Source organism: Lontra canadensis, unplaced genomic scaffold, assembly GCF_010015895.1.
Source record: "Lontra canadensis isolate GAN:19392208 unplaced genomic scaffold, GSC_riverotter_1.0 scaffold1, whole genome shotgun sequence".
Classification (NCBI taxonomy): domain Eukaryota; kingdom Metazoa; phylum Chordata; class Mammalia; order Carnivora; family Mustelidae; genus Lontra; species Lontra canadensis.
This window is the reverse complement of record NW_022630995.1, coordinates 32,380,774-32,398,202: the sequence shown is the minus strand read 5'-3', so window position 1 is coordinate 32,398,202 and position 17,429 is coordinate 32,380,774. Positions and strand designations below refer to the sequence as shown.

At 42.2% G+C, this 17,429-nt stretch overlaps 1 protein-coding gene across 4 annotated transcripts in view; it reads right to left on the bottom strand.

Moving 5' to 3' along the window:
• ATP8A1 (ATPase phospholipid transporting 8A1) overlaps positions 1-17,429 on the bottom strand; it is a 226,004-nt gene that overhangs the window by 20,807 nt on the left and 187,768 nt on the right. For all 4 annotated transcript variants that reach the window (XM_032852621.1, XM_032852612.1, XM_032852624.1 and 1 more), the window contains 3 exons: positions 12,460-12,521; positions 10,158-10,214; positions 9,109-9,216 (listed from right to left, as the gene is read on the bottom strand). In XM_032852621.1, coding sequence (XP_032708512.1) covers positions 9,109-9,216; positions 10,158-10,214; positions 12,460-12,521 — 227 coding nt within the window. The remainder of the gene's footprint in view (positions 1-9,108; positions 9,217-10,157; positions 10,215-12,459; positions 12,522-17,429) is intronic.

The following is a 17,429-nucleotide window of genomic DNA, read 5'->3' as shown; positions in this document are numbered from 1 at the left end:
TGGGGGCAGAATTAGTAACCAGATACTCTTTTTATTATAAGAAATATAATTTAAAAATGTTACCATGTTCTTGGGCAAGTTGTATAAGTTGGGGAACACCATCTCAGTGCTTAACCTGTTTACCTCTTCTATCATTCCTGCAGGATTTTTTTTTAGAATTTTGTGAATGCTCTTTATGTCAAAAACCATCTCAGAAAGCAGCAATTGGATTACTAGTAATTCAATCTCTGAGACATGCTGACCTATATCTCAGAGTGTAGAAAGTTACTTTTAAAATTTTGAAATTTATTTTCCAGCTTTACTGAGATACAATTGACACATAACATTATGTAGTGTAAGGTATACATGTTGATTTGATATGTTTACAAACTGTAAAATGAGTACCACAGAGCATCAGTTAACGCCTCCATCCTGTCACATAATAAACATCTCTTTTAGGAAGTCATTTTTAAAACACTCAAAAAATCAAAAAGCACTTTGCTATAAGAAAGACCTATAAAGGCTGTTAAATGGCTTATGTTGAAAAATGACTTTCATGGGAAAAACTTCTAGTTGTTCCCCACTATATTTCTCCTCCCCTTCTTAGATGCAAACGCTTGATTTTTGGCTGGACACTTTGTCTGCTAACTCAGACTATATTCTTCCATCTGTCTTGTTGCAGCTGTATGTGGCCATATAGCTCTTGGCCAATGAGATCTAAGTGGAAATGTGGTGGGCCATGTCTAGGAGAGAGCATCAAAGAGAAAGGGTTAACCTTTCTTCCTCCTTTTCTTATTGGCTGGAATGTTGGTAAAATGGCTAGTGTGGAAGCAGCCACTTTGGATTATGAGGTCAGCAGAGCAGCAAAGAGCAAGAACCTGGTTCTTGAGGACTGTGTAGATGCCACACCAGCCTTTGACTGTCTGCCATCACCAATGTCTTTTACATGAGAGAGAAACAAATTGCTATCATTTCATCCACAATTATTTGATGGTTTTTTTTAAGGCTCAGAAAATATGCCAAAAAATCACTTGGTTCAGATGATATGTGCTGGGGAGCCTAAGTGATAACATGAAACAAAGCAGCTTTGGACCACTCACTGACAATATCTTTATCTTAGTCTAACAGGGAATGCAAGAATTGTGTTCAATTATGAGCTTTACTGAAGCAGTGACATCTGCGGTTTCCTTTATGAGCCTTTCTGAGGGAATCCCTGGCACGTAACTCAGAAATAAGCTGCGCTGGTCTTCTGAGCAAGAATGCCGAGCTTGTGGAGATGATCTGCCCTCTGCCCATCTCATTGACTCCCCATAGCACTTTCTCCCACCCTCTCTGCTCCAGGATTCCTGCCTCGGAGCACAGGCACCTGCTGGTCTCTCAGCCCTGAAATGCATCATTTTGAGTCTTAGCTTAATCGTTCCTTCTTCAAAAAGACCTTCCTGGAGTAGCCATTCTTGTCCTGCCACATAGTATAGCACCCTGTTTTCTTCCTATCACTTTGTGAGATGACTGTTAGTCTTTCATCCTTGAGTCATCTGTTACCTGATTTAGTGATTGTTTCTCCATCCCGTTCTCTGGTCCCCTCACCCCACCTGCTGATGGGGATCTGGCCTCATGAACCCATTACTTAGACACGGTGTCCGGCACCCATTAAGCAGTCAACACATGTTTATGGAATGAATGCATACAAGAATGAATGGACTCCAGAGAGCAGGCAAAGCTCTGTTCTACTAACAGCAGGCTCTGTTCAATTTCCTAGGGTTTGCCCACGGTCGTGGCATTTTGGGTCCACCATATCACCTCTTGTGTTTATGACACCAACATCCCATCATTAGCAATGAGATCCTTAAGGGCAAGAACAGATTCCATTCCTCTGCATCTTCCATTGCCCAACACAGAGCATGGCCTATACTAGACACTCAGTATGTTTGCTCTGTGTTGTCATTAAAGATACCTCGTCGACAGAAAGTCAGCTGTCACGATGACTCTAAAGACAGCTCTAACTTTAAAATGTCCTGATATGGGGTACCTGGGGGGCTCAGTGGGTTAAAGCCTCTGCCTTCGGCTCAGTTCATGGTCTCAGGGTCCTGGGATCGAGCACCGCATCGGGCTCTCTGCTCGGCAGGGAGCCTGCCTCCTCTCTCTCTCTCTCTGCCTGTGTCTCTGCCTAATTGTCAAATAAATAAATAAAATCTTTAAAAAATATATAAAAAAATAAAATATCCTGATTTTTTATTACAGTTGTCTATCCACACCTTTCTCTGCTTCATGGTTTTTTTTTTTTTTTTAAAGATTTTATCTATTTGAGAGAGAGAGAAAGAGCAGGAGCAGTGGGGAGTAATAGGCAGAGGGGAGAGGGAGAAGTAGGGCCCCCCACCCCCGAGTAGGGAGCCCGACGTGGGGCCTGATCCCAGGACCCTGGAATCATGTCCTGAGCTGAAGGCAGAGGCTTAACTGACTGAGCCACCCAGGTGCCCCTGTTTCTTAGTGTTTCCACACAGCTTCTCTTTACTTGGGCTTGGAAGCGGCTATGCCGCCAGCTGCCTTCAGCACTGTGGAAGTCTGGCCTGTCTCATTTACTGCAGGGACACGAGGCCCGGTGACCAACAGTGTGTTTTGTTGGATGGGTTCCCAACTGCTGGCTCACTGAGGAACATGTGACAGACTTCAGGGTCCATGTTCCCTCCAGGCTACTCGGCTAAGCACAGTCATCTTGGATGAGACTCTACTGTATCATAACAATGTCCCAACCCATTGGCAAGGGGTGGTCTTGTGACCAAAAAACGAGCACATGCCATCTAGGTAATTAAAAGCTGATAGATGAATAAAGACTATTTTAACCAGGAAACTCCTCATACATAAAGTAATTCATCATCTTGGCCCAGTGGCCAATGGCACAATTTAGGAAAATCGTATCACTAATGTAGTTTATTAATACCTTTCCTACAGGGGTGACACCAAAGAGTTCAACAGAGATTTTTATTGTTTTTCAGAGGGACTTTACAAACCTCAATCAAGAGATCTGAAATTCTGTAAAACACATGCTTGTTCCTTAACTTCAATTTCCTCCGGTAGTTTTATAGATCCCTTAGGCAAGGGAGAGCAGGACCAGATGGTGCTTGGGAGTGCTTTACGCTGCACGTCTGCAAAGCCACGATAAATTTAAAAGTTTTGCTGATACTAAGCTTCTGGTATTCGTTGTGATATGAAATGATCCCTGATGTATGTAGTTTGCTTTTTAGTTTTTAATCTGGCACACTCATCATAGTGGCTACAGTATTTTCTTCTGGAAATTAAAACCAAACCAAACCAAACCAAACCAAACCATACCAACCCCAGTAACATCATCTAGACAAGTCAGAAAAGCAGGCTAGCATATGTTTATGTAACATAGCACTTCTCCCCAGGGTCTACCTTACCCCATAAATTGTTGCACTGGTGTGAAAAAATACAAGTCAGGTCTGAAAAAAAAAAGTCCTTCTCTTAAATCACAACCATATTTGTGAGAGGAAGACAGCGACATATTTAAAGTCGCAGCCAAGCCTGTTGCACTATTTCCTTTTGCTTTTTCCTCTCCTCTGTAATTTCTTACTGTTGCATGTTCTACCTTTGTAAAATCCACTGTTCCCCCGCCCTGATGTCAGCATTCCCTCGTAACAGATTATTATGTCCATAATTCCAGTTCCTGGGATACTTGTTAATCATTAGCATCAAATCACTATTCTGGACCGAGATGCAGAATTACTCTAAGGGAAACAAAGTGCAAAAGCTATAGGAAGGAATGTTCCCAAACGGCGACACCCTGCCCACCAACTGAGAGCCACCCAGTCTGGCTGTAGCTGGAGTCATCCAAGACGGCATTCAACTTTGAGATATTTGGGGAACCAATTTTGGAACTTCGTGGTAGAATGTGCTGAAGGCAGGGGAAAAGAATCGATCTGATGGTGTGAAAAGACCCCCCGATCTGTGGGAAGAACTAGTATAGCTCTTGAGGACGGCTGATGATAGAAATAATACGTACAGACAACGGGCTTAGTCTACCAACCGGAGGCACCTACTTCGATGGTTGCCACTCACATGAAAAAGGCATCTCACGTCCTTAAGGCTGATGAGGCTGGGAGGAAACGCCTCCATGGAGAGGGATGAGACAAGGGAGAGAAACATAGAGGGCACAGAGGACAGAGGACACAGAGGGCAGTGTGTAAAGAGAGTGAACGCAGACGCTGCATTCCAGGCTTGGCGCATTCACAAGCCATGTGACCTTGCGAACCGTGTGTAACCACTCTGCGTCCGTGAAATGTACAATTCCCCGTGTTGCTGTGAATGCCCATAGTCAAGGCAAGGAATGTGATGTGCTGGCGACTGGCCTCTAGAAAACGAGGCCCTATTACTATCAGAGTGGAAACTGGGCATTCTCCGATGATAATGGGATGATTGGGTTTTCGATTTCATAAGCATCTTTTTTAATATGATGGGTATCGGTTATCTTAATACTGTGGTCAAGAAGAGGCAAGCGGCCAGGATGTGAAGTGAGATGGCATTTCTATTCATGGGTTAGGGACTTAGGTATGTGTGGAAAAGGGAGAATTAAAAATCTGTGTGCTTTTGAAAAGAGATGGGAACATGTCCGCACCTGGCTAACTTAGGGAAACTGATCAGGGCTGTGGGTATCTGGGGAATAGCAGCTAAATCAGGGACAGCAATGAAGTGCAGGGAAGATGGCTGCAGGAAAGAAAGAAAAAAAAAATAAGAATTTCCCATCTGGGGGTAAAAAAGAGCCAGGGCCCAAAGAGAAGGTATTTAGATCCTTAGGATGTTAGAGTAAACCAGGAAACCAGTGGATTTCAAAAGAAGACCTGGGATGAATTCTCTGGGCTACTTGCTATCACTTTGCCTACCGCAAAGGTTTATTATTACATGGATTTAAATAAAATAAAGAACGCCGGAAATCACACACAGTGCCTGCAGCACATGCTGTGTGCCCAGTAAATGTCGGTTCCCTTCCCGTCCCCTCTCAGCGTTGCAAGGATTCTCTTTGAATGCGTTGAGAGAAATAGCTCTGTCTTCAGACAGGGCTGCAAAGATGAACTAAGAATGTAAATTGGACAGGACTAGACAATCCTGATCTATGTGTGAACACGAGTCCAGCTGAATATAGAAGCATGAGACCTGTACCTGTAAGTTGCCTAATTTGCGTACGGCACCCTGACAGCCCGTGCGTGAACTAAAACAAAACAGCCTGTGCCCTCGCGACAATTCAGATGTTTGTCTGGAGGGAGCAGGGTGAAGAGGAGGGCACAGGGATCTGAATCTTTAGGTGCTGGAAGGCAGTCTTGGAGGTGTGGATGACAGATTCTGCCAAAGTGTCCCCACCAGCCACCGGGCACAGAAAGAGGAGGTTAAATGAACTCAGCCTCCTGTTCTGCTGCTAGACATCACGACCCATTGGCTCTCTAGATGTTTGAAAGATGCTCTTTTTGAGCCAAAATCAGCCCCTGCGTCTTCTCTGCATCTCTGTTTTCTCATCCGTCAACTGGTTATAACAGGTTTGCTGTGAGGAGCCAGAGACCTGAGGACAAGCACATCCTGACGAAGTTCATGGACGACATGATGGGGTCTGCCTTGCTTTCTTTTCCTCTCACTCCTCCCATCCAGGTGGCCGGCAAATCCCATCTGCTTGACCTTTAAAGGGGATTTGAAACCTGACCACTTCCACCAGTGCCATCCGCCTGGCCCACACCAACATCTTCTCTCACCTGGGTTACTGGGATAAACTTCCTAAATGGTTTACAGCACAGCAGCCCTGGTCCTGCCCCGAAAACCCAAGTCAGATCCTAATACCTCCCTCTATAGTCCCTCCAGTGGCTCCTGATCTGACCAGAAATAAAAGCCACAAGGCTGTGTGGGGAGCATGACTGAAAGCGTGGCTCTTGGTCCCCCTTGCTTGCTATATTTTTTCTTTATATACTTCTATCCACCTATAGATTTCATGTCATTGTTTTGTCTTCTTCCACTAAAAAAAGGAGGCTGAGAAGTACATGACTTTTTGTCTATTTTATTCACTAATGAATCCACAGTGCCTAGAACAGTGCCTGATACTTTGAAGAACGTTAACAAATTACTGGTAAAGTGTTGACTGAAGGAATGCGTGCTCTGTCCTGTTGATGCCACACAGTGTAGCGCCCTCCAAAATACCACTTGAATCAGGACGGAGGAGTTGGGCTGCTGTTTTCAGTCTTACTCCATCTCTCATAATTCTGTACTATCCTGCAGGGCCTTAGGAAGCTTTTAGGCAACCAAGACACACATACATATTTAATTAATTGTTTTGTTTTAGGAAGAATTACTGTCACATTAGTACAGGAAAGAACTGGAGTCCTAGGGTACAGTGTGGGGATCAGACACCGAGGCTGTGTGGTGGTTGTGACAGAAAGTTACCACACACTACCTCACAAATCCTGTGGAGGAACCTTAAGTCCTGGGGGCTGCCCCAGGCCATGTTTCATTATGTAGATTACATTAAACACATCAGATTGAGGAAGGCTAAGATTTATACTGAGCCCGATATTATTTGTAGTAATATATTACTATATGTAACACGCAGTAATATATGTAATATATAATAGTATTTTGTTATAATAGTATTTTGCTATGAAAGTTAACAGATGCATAAGCAAATTTTATCCAGGATGGCTGGCCAATTTTATACATACATACACAAAGATATTGGTAAATAGATGAATTTTTCATATATTTGCATGTTTGTATATATGCATGTATGTATGTATCTGGCTGTATTCTTTAAAAAAAAAAGATTTTACTTATTAATTTCAGAGAGGAAGAGAGAGAGAGAGAACGAGCAGGAAGAGGGGCCAACAGGGGAGGGACAAGCAGACTTGCACTGTGTGTGGAGCACGATGCGGGGCTTGATCCCAGGACCCTGAGATGATGACCTAAGCCGACATCAAGAGGCAGCTGCTCGACCCTCTGAGCCACTCAGGCACCCCTGTTTCTGTCTATACTCTTGACTGCAAGATAGAATTTTAAGCTTAGAAAAATGTAAACCTAAGGGTACTTCCTTCTTTCTGAAAATAACTGGATTATAGTAGAACTAGTGACCCTCTACATGTAGTAAGAATGTCCATCATTGAGTATTGCTACAAATATTTCTTGGGATCCATTGCTTCAGGCCCAGGAAACAGCAAATGTGGACTCTCTATCCCGGAGAATCTGAGTGGCATACTTGTTAAACCCTGTCTTGGGAGTTGTTGAGAGACTCATTGGCCCACATACACATATATCAAAATGCTTTGTAAGCACTAACTACTACATAAATTTAAAGTATTTTCTTTGAATAAATTCAACCGACTTACATTTTGGACAAACCAGTCAAGCCTATAGGTAAATTAATCCATTCTTCATATTTTCAGTGGAGCCCCAGCTATTTAAACATTATATTCAAAGCATCAGGAGTAATAAAATAACAAGAAAAAGAACCCCTGTTAGCACTTCCCACTGTATATGAAGTGAACAGAAAACGTGATCGAGTACTGACATTCATTTCACTTCGAATTAAACACAGCATCACCGCAAGTCCCAAGAGATGATATTAAGTTTTGTGTTTGGGTAATACCAGGAATTCTACAAGCAAGGCTAGAATTATATCTGGTTGGCAAGAAGCCAATCAAACTTCACACTTGTTTTAGAAGTAGGTGGTCAAAAACTCTGTTCTTGTCATCAAAAGCTGTTGGCTTCAGTTGCTTAAACTATCTGAATCTCGACATCTCTCGGGTCCCTGATCTTGAAGATAAAGCATTAAGAAATGAGATAAAATGAGGTCTCGTGAAAATGACATTAAGTTGAAATTAACCTGAGGGAAAAGCAGGTCCAATCAGACAGAGCCCATCAAATGGACACAAAGAATAGAACCGATTTTCCAAGTGGCATCTTCAGACATATACGGTCTTGGATTTTATTTCTTCAGGGAAAAAGGGCTCAAACCAAGGTAGGGAGGAGGTGCACTCATAGCTTTCTCTCTGTTTTCCTCAAAATACATGCTGTAAATCTGCTAGAATTCACAGTACATGTTTCAAAAGCGGCCTTCACTTTTGGTGGAAGGAAATACTTGTTCCTTGATATGTCTGGTTTCGCTGTAATAGTATATAATGCCTCTCTCTAATAAATTTAACCACAAATTTTTTTTCTTAAAGTGTGTCTGCATTTTGCTAATTTATAAAAAGCAGGATGCTGTCAGATAAAATTTCATGAAAATGATCTATAAACCAGACTGTCAAAAGTGAAAGGTACTCAGGCGGTACTTAGGGGCAACAAATCCATGGAAACCACTGGAAAGCTTTCCTGAGGCTGCAGGACAACAGTGTAGGAACGGAGCTCACATTTCCTTGATTTGCAAGTTACTGTGAGGTCACAGGAAATCCTGAAATGTTTTCCACATTTTCTTTTATACATTTTATGTCAAATTTCCTACAATTGAAATCATAAACCTTCCTACTGCTGGAATCTCTTCTGAAGGAAAGGAGATCTTGTGACACTCCCCCATGAACACCTAATAACTCAATTCCTACCCGTGTAACAAGAAACTGACAGACAGGATTGAAAATGGACTGTGATAAGGCCGCACCGTCAGATGCCCTAACTCGTTCAAAACGAAAACCAAACTGGTATCATTTAAGAAGACTCTCAGAAAGTACATTTAATCCAGCGACAGTAGACTTTTCTTTAGAATAAGAGATAACGGAAGAAATGATAGACTGTCCCAAAGACATAAGCTTGCCATTTCCCCAGATTGCTTCTCCAAAATGTATCTGTGGATTTACGGTCTAATTTTAAAATGGCATCTTCTGGGTGGAGATTCTTAACATGATTCAAGCCCCCGACGACCATATTTTATGGTTCTAGCTATGCTTATGAAAGGATAAGTCAGATTTAAGTAAAATGTCCAAGTGTAAAATAGTCCCTCAAGATTTATCACTTGCAACCATGGAGTTTAAGAATACCTTTTAAATGGTCAAATACTATTTTGACATAAATCCAAGCTGAACAATTAGGGCTCACTAATGAATACCAATTTTCCAGATTTGTCTGTCATGAGTGACGGGGACACCTTACCTCTCCTGACATATCGGGGGCCATCGGAATGGCAGGCCACAGAGATGAGTAGATGCCAAAAAACACCACCCAGAGTGCGATGCTGCCCCAAATCGCTATGTGGCTGAACTGTGAAGGAAGGGAAAGTGAGACATGAGACTTTCAGGGAGACTGAGTGTATACACACAGCTGTTGCAAATGCCCTTATTACTTTTTTATGACAACATAAAATATTCCTTCTAGGAATTTCTGAATAATGATGCGTGTGTGTTTTAACAGGATGTTTCATCAGTGCTAATGCTAGTGTCTTCCCCAACAGCTAGGATGTTTGCGGGACTGGCATTTCCAACTCTTCCCTCTCTACCTCCTTTGGGGGCCTCTCTCCTCTGAGTCTCCTTTTTTTTTTTTTTTTTTTTTAATCTGCTACCATCTTTAACCTCCTTTATTTCTGCTTTGCGCAGTCTCACCTGAAGAGGCTAGATACCACCTGTGAGAATGCCACCTGGATGTCGGGACTGTCCGATCCACGTTTCGTGGGCCCGTCTTTCCCCTGCACATCAAACTTTCATTTCCTTTTGCTTCCTGGATCTCTCTTCCCAGATGTGAATCTACTTCAGAACTAATGTTCTAAAATGGAACTTGTTTTACCCTAACTGGATATTTAGAAACGTCCAAGGACAAATCTTTCGCTCATATCGCCGGTTTTCGAAATCATTTTCCAATGGGTTTTCTGTGGAATGTGTCTTGTGACATGCTCTACTAAGTAAGATTCTTAGTCAAGTTTTGGAAGCCTCTCTCCTGTCTGGGATAGTCACAATAATATATTAAAGGTTCTGAAAATCTTGTGGTCCATAAACTCATGTGAGTTTTTTTTTTTTTTTCACTTGCTGTTTCCAAACTGGACACACTAGAATTCCTGGTTCCTCCCCCTCCACCCAAGACCCCTCACAATGAACAATCCACGGAGCAAGGGTAAAGGGATACATAAAGGAAGAATGAAGAACGACAATGTTCGTGATAACACGTAAGTAAGTGAGACATGCCTCGGTTGTGGTTGGAGATGCTCTTACCCATGTCCAATATGATGTCTCCAATCCAGCTTTCAGACATACAGTTATCACCACAAACTAAAACAGAACGGAAAATGTTATGTTATTTCATAAATGTGTTAATTCAAGTGGCTAAAAGGGAGGTTTATAAAGACCAGGCGTTACACAGTGAATGAGACTATGGGACTGGTCGATGACTCAGCTTGCTTTGTATGTCCATCTTGCAACGACACAGGTGAATGAGCCGGGTGCCTGCCCATGATGGCCGTGACCAGTTAGAAGGGCCCAGAGCAGCATCCTACCACCGCTCTCCTCCCCTGCACACTTTCCCAGTCCATCCACGAGGCTTCTGTGGATTCATTTCTGAATGATGAGTGTACGTCTGCAGTAACTTGGATTTTCAAGCTTGCTTCAATTGTCTATCATCTGTAATACTTAAAGCCCCTACTTTCCAAATTTTAAGGATAAATCCTAAAAGTAGTATAGCTGGATATTTAGAAACCTAAACATTTACTCTGTAACTTTACTTACTTACAACCCTACAGATCAGGATATAAAAGCCTGTTAATACCCTCCAGGATGTACACACCCATTACCGTCGCTGACCCTGCTGCTAATTCGGAAGTAAGGGCACTAGGTTTAATGAACAGCCCTGGGTTTTCTAGAGGGTAGGGCCACAGTTAATTGGACTTGCCCTGGAGTCAGATTGTTCGCGGTCAAGGCTCCACCATTTATTAGGTGTTTTGGTTAAGGAACAAGGTGAGTGACTTGATATCTGTGTCTCAGTTTCTTCATCTGTAATCTGGGCCTGGTAATGATCCCCTGCCTCAGAGGGCAGGGAGTATAAAACACAAGAACAGTGCATAGCACTGTAATCTGTTAGTAGCTATTTATAATTAAAAATAAAATTTCAAATACTGTTAATAGTTAACAGAATTCTGGCCACTTCCGGTAGTTGGCAGTGGTGGGAGTGAGAAGCAGGCCTAGCATGGCTGGGCGATAGGCGTTTGCGTGCCTTGTTCTAGTTCAGGTTTGCAAAGAGCGTTAGGGCCTTCCCCATGGGGTCAGAGAGTCAGGCTCAGGGATGGCATTTGGGCTTTCTCAGCAAGATCTCTAAAGGCAATTTAGGATTAATTCTGTAGAAGTGAAACTCTTGTGAGAACGTAAGTACTCATTAACAAGCTAAAAAGAAGTTCAAAACTAAGAGATACAGTGCGACATAAAATTAATAAAATTAATTTGACATAAAATTAATACTCCTGAGACCAGAGTATTTTAACGTGTCCTAAGAGACGTCACTGCTCTATACTTGGTTTAATTTCTAAACTGACTCTATCGAGTACTTATTTCTGTTTTACACTCACGTTGCAGACCAAGTCACCAGCCCTCCAAACATATTTTTCCTTTCTGTTACTACTTCCGTGGGTTGAGTCAAAGGAAAGGAGAACCCCTAGAAAATAACTTGATCCCTCTGTTATTTAATGGCCTCAATGTCCCATCATTCAGTAATTTAAACACTTGATATTTAAATACCATATTATGGTTTTTCTCCCAACTAAGTCAGCCATGCTGACAGCTGCTTATTATCTGGTGCAGCTCCCCAACCTCCCTCGGGGGGCACAGAGAGGGACACAGAATCAGAGGAAGGAACCCTGGCCTGAGGATTCAGTGTTGAAGGTTATACTAAACTTATCAGACACCAACTACGTGACCTCGGGCCTTAGCATCCAAGTGGTGCCTTTTTTCTAAGGGAAAATTGGTCTTAAGACCTTTTTTGGCCCTTTATGGCAGGAACGGGCTTGCACTCATGTGTGTGTCCTCTGTAAGTGTTTGGATAGTGACATAACACAGTGGGTTCCATGCCTTCTGTGGATGGAATGTCCCCAAAGAGTAATTCCTCTCCCATTTTAGTTATTGTGAGACTCTAGAATCATTACTGGTTAAACATCTAAGAACAGTATGATAATATTTGCCATAAATTCAGGAAAGCCAAAAAAAAAAAAAAAAAGGATTAGCAAGGGCAGTAAAACAAAAATGAAGAAAAAGAGACAAGGAAGAGAAAAAGGGGAAATGGGGGGGTGCTAAGAGGAAGGAGGGAATGCTAAAAATAATAGCAACAAAAGTCCTATCAAGTCAGTGAGTCTAAGTGACATATTAATAACCTAATATAATCTCTTAATAGTCAAAACATTTTATTTCATTTTTAAAGGGAAGTGCAAACAACCCTATGTTCAGAAATGCACATGGTTAAATTTGACAATAAAATGAACACATATGAAAGGATTGATTTTATATACAAACTAGGCAAATGCTCTGTACTCACCGTGTAAACAAAGTTTCCCAACAGCAGATAATCAGAGGTCTTCCCATTTCCAAATACATTACCTGCATGACAAGAAGAGAGTCTCATTAGAAATGGAAACCAAGGGGCGCCTGGGTGGCTCAGTGGGTTAAAGCCTCTGCCTTTGGCTTGGGTCATGATCCCAGGGTCCTGGGATCGAGCCCTGCATCGGGCTCTCTGCTCAGCATGGAGCCTGCTTCCTCCTCTCTCTCTCTGCCTGCCTCTCTGCCTACTTGTGATCTCTGTCAAATAAATAAATAAAATCTAAAAAAAAAAAAAAAAAAAAAAGAAATGGAAACCAAAGAGATCCTTTCAGAATTCTTTCAAAGATAAATCAACTTATAATCGTTGAACAAAAGAAGGAGAACCAAGTGTCAGACCATGGAATCAAACGAGGCTAATTAAAGAAAAAATTATAAGAAGTCTCACAAAGTTGCTATAAATGTGGGTCACAAATTAAAAACAATTTCCAATAATCAACATGAAGGAGGAAACCTGACTTGTTAACAATTCTTAGGATCCATGAGGTGGAAAAAAAAAAACAACAAAGCCAATTGTTCAAGGAAAGCCTAATTCTACGGGTATTTGAGAAAGGAGGAAACATCCCGAACCTTAATAAAGAACTTTGCTAACAATATAGATGAGGGTCTCTGGGAGACTTCTTACTTTCTCTCAATGAAGTTGTTGGCATCAGACCAAAAGGGATTCATAAATGCAAATCACAGAAGACTGAAGTGCACCAATATGGTTCCAGGCATATGGCTCATAGAAGGTTAGGCTGAATTAAGGCACGTATTTTGAAGTATTTTGTTACCCAGCAATGACTAAGAACTGTGGGTTTACATGAAGGGTGTGGTAGCTAACAAAAAATCATGATTACTGATAAAAAGATAAAAAATTAAAAATAACTGAATAATGAAATCTTTGGCACCACGGAAAAATTTAAAACCCATGGCATATGCAGTACAATATCTTACGCAAATATTCAACAATTCAACAATATTTATTCAAAATCTCATATGTAAGGACAAACTATGTTAGAATAAAGTATGGGACGAGACAGGCAGAGGGGCGCCGGTATGAAGAGAAGGACTAGTCCATTGAGTTTGGGAGACACAGACCAGGCTTGGTTCTGTGACTAGTTGTGTCATGTTGGTTTATAACCAATCTCCAAGGGAACTCAGTTTCTTCACTTAAAAGATGGAGTGTAACTACCTATGCCCTGGAGGGGTTTTGATATTAAAATGAGACTTCCTATGGGAGACGCCAAGCACAGTGTTCCAGTGCTGGGTGCACACGTTACAGACACTCCAGGATGTGACCCTACCCCACTCTAGAGTTTTTGGTTTGAAGAAGGGCTGGTAAGCCGTAATCTAGGAGACTCCTCTGTAGTGGTATTCCCTGATTAAGGATACAGGATTTGATGTGCTATGTCCTTTTTTTTTTTTTTTTTTTTAAGATTTTATTTATTTGAGAGAGTGAGTGAGAAGGGGGCGAGGGGCAGAGGGGGGAGGAGAGGAAGAAGGAAAGAATCCCAAGCAGAGTCAGTACAGAGCCCGACATGGGACTTGATCCCACGACCCTGAGATCATGACCTGAGCTGAAACCAAGAGTCAGATGCTCAACGGACTGAGTCTCAGCTGCGCCTAGAGGTACTGTGTCTTCTGAACACACTGTTTACAAACTCGTATCTGCCATGAATCTGCAAACTTCTATACAACCAAACCAACATACTCCGAAATCTACGAAATAACTGTGTCTCATGATCGCGTCCTGACTTCCATGCTTTTATGCTGGTCCTTTAGCCAGTGTATACAGGTTATCAAAAATAATCACATTTGGGTCCAGGGAAGCCTTCTGGTCATGACTGGTTCATCATGAAGAAGTCGAAGATTCATTTCAAGGTCACGTAGAGAAAGAAACAAAAGAGCCTACTGTAGGGAATGTCAGAGTCAGCATTTGCATGACTCAGGTAAACCATTCATTCTCATACTTTCTGGTCTCTAGACTCCTTTACACTTAGGAAATTATCAATGATCTCCAAAAACTTTTGTTTATGTGGTTTATATCTATCGATATTTACCAAGTTATAAATTAAGGCAGAATATTAAAAAATATATACTGATTTATCTAAAGGTAATAGTAAAAAACTCCATCCATAGAATATAAACAGATTTTATAAGTAGTATTTGCCCCAACAAAAAAAGTTAGTGAGGAAATTGGCCTTGTTTTCTATTTTTATAATCTCTTTATGTCTTGCTCAAGAGAAGGAAGCTGGATTCTCATATGCTGGTTGAGGTATATAAGGAAAATTCAACTTCACAGAGAGACGGAGTTATAACAGAGGAGTGTTTTAATAATCTTTTCTCCTGAGTGTGGCTACTCTTTGAAACTACATCAAAAGTCGACAAGTAGTTTCTTAGAGGTCCGTTACAGTGTGGAGCCTGAAATTGTACCGTGAAGTTACAGTACTCTATTACACTGAAACCAATGGCTCCCCTTGATGCTTTGGATCGGCCTTCAAGTCATGCAGGATTCTTGATTTCTTTCTTTTTTTTTTTTTTAAGATTTTATTTAGTTATTTATTTGTCAGAGAGAGGGAAAGAGCACAAGCAGGCAGAGTGGTAGGCAGAGGCAGAGACAGAAGCAGGCTCCTCGCCGAGGAGCGGAACTCGATGCCAGGATCCTGGGATCATGACCTGAGCCTAAGGCAGTGAGTGGCTTAACCAACTGAGCCAACCTGGCAACCCTTAGGCAGGATTCTGTAACCTCATGACAGCAGCTGGTGCAGGTCACAACTCAAATGGTCCACAGGGCATCCTGCCTGGTACGACTCTCACTGGCGTTCAGAAGGGCTTTCTGCTCACTTCCCCTAGTGTCACCCAGAATATTCATGAGATATGCACCAGGTTTCAAGATGGAACAGAAGTCTTAGTTTGACAGCTTCTTCGAGGGCATTCTTAAGGGACACTGACTTTTGCTGTTGCTTCTTTAATTGGGTGCATGGCAGGGAAGACTATGATGTCCACGAAGGTATTGGAACCACTATTTATGCCAAGGCACCAGCAATTTTACCCACTCTTGCTTTTGTATCAGCCGCAAGACAAAAAAATAATGTCTGGATAGTACTATGCAAATTTTGAAATTTTGACCTTAGGTACCCCAAGAAGGTCATCATGGATATTTCTGAAGGTGTCTACAGGCCATACTTTGGGAACCACTGAAGTGAGTGAATTAATGCATGTTTAGCTGCACTTTATATACTCAAACATTTCTTGTGTACCCCATCCTTTCAAAAGCCAAAAAAAAAAAAAATGCAAAACCTCTACTTATTTAAAAATTAAAAACAAGGCAAAGAAAACCCAACAAACCCCTCAACATTAGAATGTTAAAATGTAATTTATCCCGCACATCATTCATGTCTTAAGAAGAGAGACCACGTGTGCTCTGGACTGGGCTGGATTTGTGTTCTACAGGAGGCACATTTCATGAACTGCCCCTGGCTGAAGGTGGCAAACTTGGGCAGTTTCCCAGACAAAAGCAAAGAGAGCCCCAGGATCTGCTCTCCAGGAGCTGGAGTCACTTGGAAATTCCTTTCAAACCCTGTCACCGTCATGGCGTTTTACGCGCTATTTGGCTGGAAAGACTTTTGATATTGAATTTCCTTTTTCCAGTTTAGAATGTTGAAACACAGCAAGCGATGGACATGCCTCGTCTTTCATACCTATATTGATTTTGCAATCTGAAAATAAGCCTTACCTAGAGAAATTGTCTAAGGTCCCATATTATACTCTAGAGTTCAATATCCCATTGCTTCGAAGAGCAGAAACCATCTAAATGTCCCTCAACAGAGGAATGGATAATGAAAATGTGGAAAACCCATACGAGGGAATATCACTCATCCGTAAGAAGGAGTGAGGTACTGATTCATGCTGCAGCAACATGGATGAACCAAGGCCCCATATGACATGATTCCATTCTTATGAAATGTCCAGAAGAGGCAAATTCACAGACAACAATTACTGGTTTCCAGGGACCTGGGGTGAGGAGCGATGGGGAGTAACTGCTAATGGGCGTGGGGCTTCTTTATGGAGTGATGGAAACATTCTGGCATTGGATCGTGGTGAATTGGTACAATTCTCTGAATATACTAAAAAACCCACCGAATTATATAATTTTAAAAGGGTGAATTTAACGGCATGTGAATTATAGCTCCAAAACAAAAAAAAAATCCATTGTGGTTCTCCTGGCCTATTGAAGTCAACAGGCTGTGTTTTAATTGGATTTTTCTTACTACTCATTTCCATGGCTTAGAACATGAGAAGTATTTAGTATACCAGGAGAGAAATTATTAAAGAAATGAGATGAAAATCTCTGATTCGGACACGAAGGGCCCGCCCTCCCTGTAACACTCACCCCACGCAGGCCCCGTGACCCCATTAACTCAGTGACGGGTTCCCAAGCGCTGATGACTAGCTAGGCTCTGTTCTAAGTCCTGCAAATACAACGCTGAACTACACTGTTCTCTGCTCTTCAAGAGCTTTGATACTGACGGGGAGAGAGAATAAAAACTGAGCAAACGCATCACACCCTGATAGGTAAAGATATCCTAAAGAAGATGAAGGATAATGAGGGGAAAACATGGGAGCAGAGGAGGGCCGTGAAGGTGGTTCTCTGGGAGCACAAGCCTCAGGGGGTGAGGGGGAGAGCTGGTGGGACTCCCTGGAGGAGGAGGAGGAAGGAAGACGTGTAGGCAAGTAGCAGGCTGGAGCACCGAGGGGACAGAGGGTTGGGGGCTGGAGTGGGATGGGACATGGCACAGGTGGCGGGATTAACCACGGTGAGGGCTGTGTATTTCTTTCTAAACTTGACAGCGAGAGGCACCCGGTCTGATTTACATTTTGCAAAGACCACCTTGCAGAATAGACTGTAGGTCGGCAAGAAGGGACAGA